This window comes from Hibiscus syriacus, unplaced genomic scaffold, assembly GCF_006381635.1.
Source record: "Hibiscus syriacus cultivar Baekdansim isolate YM2019G1 unplaced genomic scaffold, ASM638163v2 tig00111650_pilon, whole genome shotgun sequence".
In the NCBI taxonomy this organism is placed as follows: Eukaryota; Viridiplantae; Streptophyta; class Magnoliopsida; order Malvales; family Malvaceae; genus Hibiscus; species Hibiscus syriacus.
Window position 1 is genome coordinate 380,862 of NW_024063146.1, and position 13,634 is coordinate 394,495.

The 13,634-nt window shown below is 36.7% G+C and overlaps 1 protein-coding gene across 1 annotated transcript; it reads left to right on the plus strand.

Moving 5' to 3' along the window:
• Window positions 1-422: 422 nt before the first annotated feature.
• On the plus strand, window positions 423-12,875 carry LOC120166918 (casein kinase II subunit alpha-like; the record flags this gene model as incomplete). The annotated part of the gene is made up of 10 exons (XM_039176082.1): window positions 423-589; window positions 853-982; window positions 1,056-1,250; window positions 2,383-2,540; window positions 10,177-10,267; window positions 11,712-11,777; window positions 12,009-12,091; window positions 12,174-12,237; window positions 12,323-12,391; window positions 12,570-12,875. Coding segments are annotated over 10 exons (1,080 nt in total), but the record flags the coding sequence as incomplete, so codon positions are not given.
• Between the last annotated feature and the right edge of the window lie 759 nt (window positions 12,876-13,634).

Here is a 13,634-nt window from a genome sequence, read left to right on the forward strand (position 1 = left end):
AAAAACAAAATATCAAATAATTTTTAGAAGAATCAATGAATCTAAGTATTTCGAATAGAATGATTTAAGCACTCTTATATAAAATTACACAAAATAAAAATTCATATATCACCCTATATATTTAGTAAAAGTTCATATAATTTTCACATATCCCTTCAATACGTTGTCGTTTAATAAGAGAAAAACCTGCCCTCCTTGTACGTGAGAATCCAAGCTGTAACCGGCCCATAAGGTCCTTGAATTCATAATCTCTCTCCACCGCCGCCGCCACCACCACCACCACCACCATCGCCATCACCGTCTTCACCTCTCTCTCTTCTCCGCATCTTCCCCTCTCTTCCCTCTTTCTATCTACTCCGTCGAATCGTCTCCTAAGCCTCTTACTTTCTCTTCCCACACCACCACCACCACCACCACCATAAAAAAGCCTTTGGTTAACGGAGCTGAAAGAAACCGAAACCCTGGCTCAAAAGATCGGAAAATCCAATAGGCGCCCTGGCGCTCCTTCTAAATCTAGGATTTACGCCGATGTCAACGTTATTCGTCCTAGAGAATATTGGGACTACGAGCTCCTCACTGTTCAATGGGGGTATTTTTGTTTTCCTGCTCTGCTCTGTATCTACGAAGTTTTCTTTGTTTTTTATAAGTATAGTACCTGTATTTTTATTTCATTTTATTTTAATAGTTCAAATTTTGTTCTATAATGGTGCTTCGTTTTTGTGAATTTGAATCTTAGTTTTTTTGTTCTATATCGGCTAGGTATTAAAAAATTGGTTAATTGATTGATTTGAGTACAATTTTATTATTATTATTATTATTATTATTATTATTATTATTATTATTATTTTGCAGCGAACAGGATGATTACGAGGTGGTGAGGAAAGTCGGGAGAGGGAAATACAGTGAGGTTTTTGAAGGGGTTCATATTACAGACAACCAGAAATGTGTTATCAAGATTCTCAAACCGGTCAAGAAGAAGAAGGTTTATATTACTTAAAATTGATTTTAGTTTTTATGTAAATTGGTTTGATTAAATATAACTGTTTGGAATGCAGATTAAGAGGGAGATTAAAATACTGCAGAATCTCTGTGGAGGACCCAATATTGTGAAGTTGCTGGATATAGTTAGGGATCAACAATCTAAGACTCCAAGTCTCATATTTGAATATGTAAATAATACGGATTTTAAAGTGCTTTATCCGACGCTTTCTGACTATGATATTCGATATTATATCTATGAACTTCTGAAGGTAAATACATGATTTTTCTTGTTCCTTTGTTTATTCTGGAATGCCATTAACATTGAAAATGAAGTTGAAATGACGTGCATATTCATATTCTCAAGGTATGTTTCATTTGTCTTGGAGCTCCTGTTGCAGTAAAACTTTTAAGTTCAACCTAGGTAATAGGTCAGAGGGCATGGTGGGGGATGGGAGATGATTTCCTTTCTTTATGGTACCTTGCTTCTTGGTTAAAGAAATAGAAGTATATTTCATTTGTTTAAACTTCAAACTAGATCTAAATGTAGCCATTTTCCATGTCGTGAAATGTTTTTCTTAAATAAACTTGAGTTTGTATATCCGTCATGGTTATACTCAATCTTCTCTCTCTTGCAATCTATTTGACCGATCATATCCCATACACCATGTGCAAATATTTGTCTGATACAAGTACTTCAGGGAAAATTAAGAGTCTCTTTAGCATACCTTCTACAATACATGCTCGGGCAGTTTGATTATTAGCTTTGTGAACCACCATATTGGCTCTAATTTTAAGAAATACATAGAAATTGTCATCTTTGCAATTTGATAATACCATTTTGACAAGAGATTATTGTTGGTGTTTGTGACAAAAAAAAATAGTATGTCTGAATGATGGATCTATGGTTGAGTACACTTAGTGTCCGAGATTATACCCTCATGTTTTGAATTATTACTCTTTATTTGAATTGATCTTATATGAGAACAGATACCATAGATCTGAAGGATCTTATATGAGTATACATATGCAATCTCGTGGATGCTACCATATTTCCTGTTTTAACGCCTAGACTCTTTCCTATTGCGATTGATGTCTAACATTATTAAATTTCTTTGCTGGTTGCTTTTCTGCCTGTCATGATTGAAAGATTGCAAAAGTTAATTGTCATAGTCAATTGTGACAATTGCTATTTTATGATATGAATCTGTTGTCTGCAGAACCTTTTGTAATTTAATCGCAGTTTTTTGTATTTTAGTTTATATTTGTACATGATTATTTGCCTCGGATTCAAAATATTTTAGCAGATCTAGATATCTTTGTAAGAAAATGTTAATTTTGACATTTTCCTATGTTCTTAGTAAAGACAATTCAATTTTTAAGCATTGTTGGTCTTTATTTTAGGCATTGGATTATTGCCACTCACAAGGCATTATGCATCGAGATGTGAAGCCCCATAACGTGATGATTGATCATGAACAACGAAAACTTCGTCTTATTGATTGGGGACTTGCAGAGTTCTATCATCCAGGGACAGAATATAATGTTCGTGTCGCTTCGAGGTATGTTTATTTATTGGCATTTAAAGTTCTCAGTTGTTCAAATGGCTTATATATATACATTCTAACAGTCTGCTTCCCACAACCTTTTGATTAAAACTACTTATCTGTCTTAAATATAGAATTACCAAAAGTGCCTTATTTTTTCAATTGGATAGCTGACTCTAAAGATGGAAATTGAAGTTGATTTACATAAATTATGGTAGTGTTACCATAAATTATACATCGAAAATTTTGCTTCTTACATTGAGTTGTATAACTGTATCAAAAAGTCACGATGAGAGAGAGTGTCAGAGAGAAAGCTGGAGAGAGAGAGAGTATCTTAGGTTCTCAGTCCTTCGGTGAGATTGGACGGTGTTTGTGGACAATCTGAGCAAGAGAGTATCTTGGAGAACAGTTAAGGAAATTTTTCAACAACAGGGTCGTGTATTGCGAGTTTTCATTCCGAGTAGTTCTAGTAATCGAACTATAGAAACCATACGTTTGCTTTCGTTCAGTTTGCAAAGGAGGAAGGATTGAAGAAGGCGGTGGACAATGTAAATGGTATTTGGATTGATGGAAAGAAAATATCTGTCGGGGTAGCTAAGTGTTAGAAGCAGAGGCCTAGGCAAGTTGCCAGTAGAAATTCCATAAGGGAAGAAGATACGTCGTATAAGGAAGGAAATTGGAGAAGAAAAGTCGATAATGAGTCCTTTTATCGATTGAGAGATGAAAGATCATATAAGGATGCGTTAGCCTCCAATGTTGGGAGGAGGGAAGTTCCGGTGAGCAAAGAAAATAGGGAGGGGATTCCTAGAAAGAAATCGGGGCTGAGGAATTGTGGGAGATGCACATTCCCTCGGATGAATCGAAGAGGGTGAAAAGATCATTGACAGGGATCATTAAAACACATTTCGATTTGGATCTAGTGATGAAGGGTCTGGCTAGTGATGGGATCAAAGTCAAGTTAGCTAAATGGGATTATGCAAGGAATTATTGCATTTTAACCTTTGCTTCAATGGAAGAATTAAAGGAGGCGTGGTCGAGTAGATTGGAGATATTGTCATTTTGGTTTGAACGGCTTGATATGCTTCTGAATGAGGAAGGCTTACCGATGCCTTTTTGCTCGGTCGAACTAGTTGGAATCCCCTTATTATGTTGGAGTGTCCTGTTCCTGGAAAAATTTGTTTCAAGGTAGGGGAAGTTGATTTGCATTCAAGATTCGAAAGTTAGAATAGAGGATATGGAGGTTGCAAGGGCATTGTTGAGGGTGGCTAGTCCTTATCATATTCCAGAAACAGTCACAATTGGAGCGTATGGGAGATCTTATTTGGTTAAAATCAATCGGGGCTCGGTTTATATGAAACAGAATGGTTTCTCAATAGTGAATTCAGTGGTGGACGATGGTGGAGTGTACAGGGAAGTTGTAGCATCAGAGGAGGGAGATGATCGGTGCTCAGGACGGGTTGGTAGGCTCGACATATTAGCTGAGGATACTAGAGGTAGAGTCGACACGTGGTTGGAAGGGGATGAATGTACTGCTGTGGCTGGCGGCTGTAAGAGTCAGCATTTATTGTGGCAGGTAGAAGAAGGTCAACCTAGTGGAGAAAGGGTGTCAGAAATACCAGAAGAAAATTTGAATTTAAAAGGGGAATATCTGGGCCTCGGGTTGAGGAATAATTTCTGTTATGGTAGTGAAAAAGGCCAGTCAGATGACTTTAGTGAGCTCACCTCAAATAATATGAGATTTTCTCCAGCTGGGCCAGCTGTTAACTTAATAAAATTGGGCTATGGTAAACAAAAAGATTCTCGGGTGGACATGCTAGGTGATCTACAGCAGACAGATTTGGAGAAATCAAACTCGCAGAATTTGGTTCCTGCTAGGCTTGACTCCAATTTAAAAAGGAGTGCTGGAGAATCAAATGTCAGAGTTCAGTCTCAATGTAGAGGGTTTTCTAAAAATATTAATTATGAAGGGTTAGAGGAAGAAGTTATATTGGGCAAAGAAGAAACAAGTATGGAGGAAACAAAGGTGGAATGGGAAGTCGTACCAGTACAAAAGGTTGGAATTCAGGTGTTGGGAGCCAATCAGGAGTCTTTCTCAAATGGTTTAAGGAGTTGGAGTCCTTTGGATCAATTGTCAAGAAGTCTGTGCACTAGGAACGTCCCAGTAGGAAGGAGGAATAGAGGAAATGTTTCTAGAGTATATAGAAGATCTAGGGTAAGAAAGGTTTGGTTTAATCTAGGCAAAGAGGATGGGGGAATTCAAACAAGGGAGTTGGTTGCTCAAAACAGGAAAGTTCTAAACCCTCTTTTGAGCTGTCAATCATATCTAAATTCCTTGGTGGTAGGATCCAATTCCATTGATGAGGAAATTGGTGTTCATCAGATTTCAACAGTGGATATTTCTCAGCATTCAGGGAAAGTAGAAGAGTTCTTTATTGGATCTAAACCTGTTTCTATGGCAGGGAGAGTGAGTAAAAGAAAGAGAAGGCTTTTGATTAAAGATGCTTTGGATGTGGTTAGCTACCCTACTGTTCATTCTTCAACATTCTCGCTGTTCTTGGAGGAGGCATTAGCCACATGGGAAGTCAGCAAAAATACTGGGGATATCTTTTAAAGAGGGGAAGAAGGCTTTTCTGGATAGAATTATAAATTTTGAGGAAGGATTGGCAGAAAGTAGGAAACGGGGGAAATCAGGGGATTAGATTTCTTTTGTTGACTAGCTTTAAGGCTTTGGTGTTAAATTTCTCGTTATGATAAATGTCAAAATAATTTCATGGAATGTAAGGGGTTTGGGAAAAAAGAAAAAATCAAGAGCTGTAGCTAATTTGGTAAAGAAGAATAAGCCGAGCTTTCTTCTCATTCAAGAAACAAAAATAGAAAGTTGTTCTTTGGCTCTTAGGAGAAGGATAGGGGGGAGATTTCTTAAAGGAGGAATTGTTGCTCCAGCAGTGGGATCTGCAGGTGGATTAATGATTATGTGGAATGGCAATGATTTTGAAGTCTCCAACAGCCACTTAAATGGCAGATTCATAGCAGTTTTTGGCAAGTTCAGGAATTCAAGTGAAGAGTGTGTGATTATCAATGTTTATGGTCCATCCATTGAAGCTGAAAGGGAAGATTTTTTCAGGGAATTGCTGGAGTTTGTTTCTGCTCAAAATGTGTCAGTGTGTATTGGGGGGGACTTTAATGTGTATCTCGATCCGGCTGAGAAGTTGGGAAAGTCTCAAAACTGGCATTCTATTGATATATTTAGAAATTTCTTACAAGAATCAAATTTAATTGATCTACCTATGGTGGGAGGAAGGTATACTTGGTGTAATAATAGAGAAGATTCTACTTGGGAAAGACTCGACATGTTCTTAATCTCTGGGAGTTTTCTGACCTGTTTTCCGAATGTAGTGCAAAGACTTTTGCCGAGATCCTTATCTGATCATAATCCAGTTTCATTAGAGGATAAAGCTGTTAATTGGGGTCCTAAACCATTCAGGTTTTTTAATTATTTATTACAGGAGGAAGGATTTGAGGACTTGGTTAAATCTTCCATGGTTGATATGAGGGGGAGAAATAATAGAAGGGGAATTTTCAGCATTTTACAAGGAACAAAAAAATCAATCAGAAATTGGTCAAGCAGTAAATTTTTGGGATTTCTGAGTCTATTTCTGATTTAGAAAGGAAAATTAATGAACTGGACTTTAAAGCTCAAGATGGAATTCTTTCGAAGCAGGAGTGGGATCAGATGTTGCAATTCAGAACTAATCTATGGAGGCTATATAAGATTGAAGAAAGCATTTGGTTTCAGAAGTCAAGGACTAGATGGATTAAAGATGGGGATAGAAACACAAGGTTTTTTCATCTGTCCGCGCTGAACATAAGCAAAAGAAATGAAATTTTAAGCTTGAAGATAAATGGGAATGTGGTTTCAGATCCTAAACAGTTAAAGTTACATATTTCGGAATTTTTTAAGGCAGCCTACAACTCCAATTCAACAATGGAAGTGGAGGAATTACTTCTGGAATTTGCTAAGTTGTCAGGGGAACAGTCTAACAAGCTTGAAGAGCACTTCTTAGAACAGGAAATTTGGCAGGCTATAGCATCATCAGACAACTCTAAAGCTCCAGGACCAGACGGTTTCACCATGGGCTTCTTTAAAAAATGCTAGCCAAGTTTAAAGGAGCATGTGTTGAAATTTTTTGAAGATTTCTATTTTGGAAGGAAATGGGAGCATGGTGTAAATCATGCTTTTATCACACTCATTCCGAAGAAGCTAAATCCGGACAGTGTAGAGGATTTTAGACCAATTAGCCTTGTAGGCAGTTTATATAAGATACTCTCTAAAGTTTTATCGAGGAGACTGAGTTGTTGTGTTGGTGATATAATCAGTCACTTCCAGTTTGCTTTTATACCGGGGAGACAGTTGTTGGATTGTGCTTTTATCGCAAATGAAAGGATTGATTACTGGAGAAAACAAGGGCTACAAGGGGTTGTTTTCAAAGTAGATTTTCGTAGAGCTTATGATTCTGTTGAATGGCCAATTTTAATGAGAGCAATGTCAGAGATGGGTTTTGGTAAGAGATGGTTGTCGTGGATATCTCAGTGTTTATCAACAGCTTCAATCTCGGTTCTTGTAAATGGGTCTCCCTCGGAAAAGTTTCCTGTGGCCAAAGGACTTGGGCAAGGGTGCAGTTTGTCTCCGCTTCTGTTTAACATTGTAGGTGAGCTGCTTCACTTGATGTTAACTAAAGCAGTAGACAGGGGTCTTTTCCAAGGTTTCGTTATAGGGAAATCCGAAAACTCTGTTCGGTTGTCATATCTCCAATTTGTCGATGACTTGATCATTTTTTGTCAAGCATCTCTATCCCAGATTAAAAATGTCAAGAGAGTGTTGAGGATTTTTAGAATTATGGCAGGGTTGCATCTAAATTTAGCTAAGAGCAAGTTGTTTGGTATTAACGTGGAAGAGGAAGTCTTAACAGATTGGGCAATAGCAGTGGGCTGTTCGATTGGTTCCTTTCCAACAAATTACTTGGGACTTCCTCTCGGTGCTAAGAAAAAGTCAGAAGCCCTATGGGATCCAGTCTTTAAGAATTTTAGCTCCAAACTTGTCGAGTGGAAAGCTTCTTGTCTCAATGGCTGACAGGACAGTTTTATTGAAGTCGGTGCTAACATCCTTACCAATATTTTTCTTATCTCTTTTTAGAATGCCTTGCAAAATTAGTAAGAACCTCAACTCATTAATGGCCAGATTTCTATGGGGGGTAATGAGGACAAGAGGAGGATACACTGGGTGAATTGGAAATCAGTTTGCAAGCCTCTGAATTCTGGTGGTCTTGGTGTTCTTGATTTGAATCTTTCTAATCGGGCCCTTTTGGGTAAATGGGTGTGGAAGTTCGCCAATGAAAAGAATACTTTGTGGAAAAGTGTATTACGGAGCAAGCACAAGGTTAGTTGTAATACCATGTCTATTAGGAAGGTTTTTTCTCCCAAATCTTCTTGGATTTTGAGGGGTATTGCTAACAATTTCTTGAAGAATGACTCGGAGGGTGAATGTATCAGATCATATTCAAAGTTGAAAGTGGGAAATGGAAAGTCTATTTCTTTTTGGATAGATACATGGGTTGACGAGTTCCCTTTAAAAAATCTATTTCCTAGAATGTATGTGCTTTCTACAAACAAAGGGGTAAGGTTGCTGAGTTTGGTAGCTTCGATTCGAACGGTTGGGTGTGGAACATCGAAACCGGAAGGAATTTGTGTGACTGGGAATTGGATCAGTGGCTGGAATTGATGACGAAACTGAAGGATTTTAAACTGGCAGATTCAGTAGAAGATTTTCTTTCTTGGTCTGCAAGTGGGGATGGATTGTTTTCAGTAAAATCCTGCAGAAATGCACTAGGGAAGGTGTCTGGGGGTACTGATTTGTGGTTAAAAGGGGTGTGGTTGGGATTATCTCCTCCTCGTGTTGAAGCTTTCGTGTGCAGCTAGCTCATCAGAAAGTGGCAGTGAGAGAAGAGTTGGTGAACAGAGGAATGCAACTAGGGGATGAAATTTTTTGTCCTTTTTGTAAGAAACACGTGGAATCAGTGCAACATTTATTTATCTCGTGTTATGTAGTTTGGGATTTATGGAATAAAATAGCAAGCTTTTGGGATCTAGCCTTAGTACTTCCAAAGGACCCACATTCTTTGCTTAGTTCCTGGGGTGAGCTGAGGGGGAATTCGTTGATTTGGAAATTTATTCAGGGAGTAGTATTTTGGTCGATTTGGAAAACTAGGAATGCAATGGTGTTCGAAGGTTCTCCCCTTGACAGGATGTCTCTGTTTTTTATTATTAGATTCAGGTTATCTAAATGGTTTCTAGCCAAGTACCCTAAGTTTCCCATTCAGGAGGATGTGCTGATTGGTGATCCATCTCTTGCAGATGGTATTGGAGACTGTTGATTTTTGAAGATGAATGTTGATGGAGCTGTTAGACTCGATGGCACGGATGGAGGTATTGGAGGTATTTTAAGAGACTGGAATAGCAACACTCTTTTGACTTTTTCAGAAAATGTAGGTCAAGGTCCCCCGCCGGTTGTTGAGTTGAAGGCTATAAAGAGAGGCATTGAAATCTCTGTCTTCTTGTTGGGTTCCTGTTGGAAGGTTGATTGTGGAGACTGACTGTAAGTCGGCTGTGGAATGGATTCAGTCCCCGGCATTGGCCCCTGTTTTTATATTGCCATTAGTTAAAGAGATTTCATCACTCATCTCGGAAAGGGTGCACTCAGTTCGGTTGATTCCAAGGGCGTGTAATGGGGAGGCAGATAGTTTAGCAAAGATGGGGATTGGTTGATTGTTAGGCTATTTCAATGGTTTTTCTTGTTTGAGTTTTAGGGTTTTGGTTGTTAGTAGAGTTGTTAAGTTTTTCTGTAATACAGAATGGAGTTACTGTTAAATCTTATGTAATTTCGCTTGAGTAATAAAATTTTTAAGGCACTCTTTTCCTCCTTCCGCTGATTAAGGAGCTTACTATCAAGCTCCATTAATCAAGAAGGGTTTTTTAATGAGGCCTGATATTCCTATCAAAAAAAAAATTGGTTAACTTTTTTGAGGAAATGCTTTTTCATTTGTCAATTCACGGTGTTCAAATTTGTTGAACACAACCATGAAACCTGAGGTCACATTACATATGGTTCGTGTCAAAAATAAGAGAAACAGGTGAAGCTCAGTGCTGTTGTAGTAGCATATACTTTAAATATTAGAGTTGAATACCAGTGGCATGGAGCTAGAGGCAATCTCCAAGACATGCATTCCTCAGTTCATTTGAGGGGTAAATATCATGTAACACCGTATTTTAAAAATGAAATAAGATTGGAATAAATAAAGGACAAAAGTTTGGAAAACCTTGGGAGTAGAGAGTTGTTATACAATTCTTCATAGGAGCTAAGGCTGCTTTGTATGTTATGTCACTTATGACTTATTTTCAATTGTGGCCATATGTTAGTTTGAGAGTGTTATTAAAAGACAATCATTTTAACCGATGTCATAATTCTTGTTACCATTTTTAGTAAATCTATCAGCTTGTGTGTTTTCAGTGTCAAGCTTTCTTGGTATTAAAAAATTACCTTCCATTAATTGATATGTTATTTTTCTTTCCTTTGTACTTCATTCCTGGTTTGCAGGTATTTTAAAGGTCCCGAGCTTCTTGTCGATTTGCAAGACTATGATTACTCTTTGGACTTGTGGAGCCTTGGTTGTATGTTTGCTGGAATGGTGAGTGCTACCTTTAGATTATTTTACCTTTTCAGGCTTAGATCACTTCTTTTGAGGTAGGCTTTCATAATTGTTACCTAGGTTCTTTGTATATCAAATTCTCCTCATGTACTAGTGTGTTGAGTCAATCGATCAAGAATGTGGCCAAGAATGGGTTGAATTGACAAAAAAAAAATGGTGGGATCTTTTACTAAGAATAAAGAAAAATTGACATAAATGATTTAGAGCGAGTGGTTCAACTTCGTCAATAAAATCTATATCCATTACCATAACTATTCACATTAAGTATTTTCTCAAGTTTGATCAACCTTTGAGGACAATGTGTAACCTTACAAATCACTTTATAGTTCAAAATCTTAAGAATACACACTTTCTCAAAAGAGAAAATATAAATGAGCAAACTAAAGACTAAACCCTCACTGTTTGCACAATGTAAGATTACCCTCACCCAAGATCATTAGAATAAAAATTACAATGAAAAATAAGTTAATGTTCAATGTGAAAGAAAGAAATAAGTTTGGAATGGCTTTCTTGTCGTTTAACTGTTGCAAGACCCCTGTTATATGTTGTCAAGGTTTTCTAGCCGTTTGAGGTTGTTGGAGGGAGTTTGGAGTCGTTGGGAGGCATTAATTCACACATTTAATGTTCACTTGCACAGTGGGCTTCGAAACCTTCGAAGAGGTTTCGAACTTTTAGGCAGGTATAAAAAATTCAACCGTTTCAGCTTAAAGGTTTCAAAACTTTTTATAAGGGTCTTGAAACCTTTGATGACGGTTTTGTAACTTTTATAGGAGTTTTAAAACCTTTATAAAGGTTTTGTCTAAGGAGTTTCGAAACTCTTAGATCTGGTTTTAAAATTTTGCTCCAATTTAAAAAAAATTGAGCTGTTTTTTTCTTTTTGAGAGTATTTTAGTTGTCTAAATGTCCCAAAACATTTAAAACATACTTTTGACATTTAGTTTCTTGAAAAATAATTTAAGTCTTTAGACAAATTTTTAAATCGAGTACAAGTTTACAATATTTTTATAAAATTGATCCTTGTTAAATCATTGTTATATCAAAATAATTTATATATTTATCACTGTGTGGCTTTATGCAAGTAGACCTGGACATATGTTCTGGAAAGCCTGATTATCATGATTTCACAGCTGAAAAGCTATCCTCAATATATGGTTTTTGGCAATCTGGCAAATGGAATCTATTTCTCCTAGGACCCTTTAATATGTTACCGTCCTGCATTTTAATGGGGTAGAATATCTCCATAGATGAGTGTATCTTGATCTGCTTGCATATATATATATATATATATATATATATATATATATATATATATATATATATCCATGGGTAGCAGAAAACTGTGGAGGATCATAATTTGATATATCACCAAGGTTTTTGATGCCTCTCTCTTGAGATGCTTATTTTTTAAGGTTGTGCTATGCAGATATTCCGGAAGGAGCCATTCTTCTATGGGCATGATAATTATGATCAACTGGTCAAGATAGCTAAGGTATGTGAATTTGTGGGGTTTTTAAGTAACAATGCACAAGCATAACCATATACATCCTTATCTTGTGGAGGTTTGTTCGGATATTCATTTCCTATCCATTATTGGTGCTGTTTCTTGAGAAATGTCATTCTTCAACAATGCATTGCTGAGGTCTTGGGCGAGAGTCTTTTCTTTTAGTTTAGGAATAAAACTGATCCCTATTGTTCTCAAGCGTTTTCATTTCCTGCTCAGGTTCTCGGGACAGATGAATTAAATGCTTATCTGAATAAGTGCCGCATAGAATTGGATCCACACCTCGCAGCCCTTGTTGGGAGGTTGGCATATGATCTTTTAGTCAAATTGATGATGCATAAGTGCTTTTATTTCCATTTGAGAATTAATCTTTTCTTGATGCAGGCACAGTCGAAAACCTTGGACAAAGTTCATCAATGCTGAGAATCAACATCTGGCGTTACCTGAGGTAGTATATCTAGCAAGTTCTTATATATTCAGATTGTTCTCTATACTGTTTTCCATCTTTAACTTGCACTTGTTTTTCTTGTAAGGCCATTGACTTCCTTGATAAGTTGCTTCGATATGATCATCAAGAAAGGCCAACTGCAAAAGAAGCAATGGTACACTACTCCTGATCTTAATGAACCTATTGAAGAACACCTCTGTATTTACTGGACCCAACTTTTAGATAATATATGTGCAGTGCATCTGTAGGCACCTAGCAATAACGTTATCTTTTAGCGTGTCCATAATCTCGCCAAGGAGTTTCCTTATTAGATGATTTATTGTCATGCACAGGCTCATCCTTATTTTAACCCGGTTAGAAACACCGAAAGCAGCAGAACTTGTCCCTAGCATGCCGAATTTGTGAAGCTGTGCATGGCATCCATCTTCATTGTGCTGGCTTAGTTAAGGATCCTGCCTGTGTAGTCCAACTGAAGATTGTGTATGCAGTGCTAGAGCTTTTGAGGTTAAGAAGTCTTTAAGATGTTTTATCTTATTTTTCCGGTCTCCCGAAACAGAAATTTTAGTTGTTCATTCAAGAATTGCTCAAACATTGGCTGATTAATCTTGTGAGTTCTTCAGATAAGAACAATTCCTCAATCTGATTTCAGTGTGCTCCTTACTAGTGAACCGTACATTCATCTTTGGTTGCAGATATGATACTATATGATTGTGCTAGGTTTGAAGACATGCCACTGGGAAAATAAAGATTGAAAATCATAGTCCAAGGGTTTTAAGTAAGATCAGTTTCACCGGCGTTATATTTTTAGTTCAGAGCTACGTGATATTTTATAGAAACTTAATATAGAAATAAGTGTCCAAACTATACTTAAAGTTATCTTTAAGTGTTAAAGAATTTTTTGTTAAAAGTAAGTATCTAGCATTTTTAAAGTTATACTTTAACGTTATCCTTTTAGGTGTATGAACTTTTAATATTTTGATCCAACCATTAAGTGATATGTGTCAGGTTTATAAAAATTTAAAAATCGTATTTAAAAATATAGTAGTTTAGTGGTCAGAAATCATAAAAATTTAAAAATAGTATTTAAAAATTTAAACGTTATACTTTAATACTTGGCGTTAATTTTTAACGGAAAATTCTTTAGGCATCTAAAGTTAATTTTAGGTACAAGTTTTTATAGAATGCATATAGTAGTCAGAAATCTTAAAATTTAACTTAAAACCCTATAATCCTAGTTTAGACCGATTGAAATACTTCAATAGCAGGTAAAATTTATAAGATGAGAGAATATGATTGATGTCAACTTCAGATTTTTTTTTTTTGTGCGAAAGAAATGCTTACACAATATTAAATACCGATGGCATCGAAAATTACATCGTTAGCGATACATTTTGATA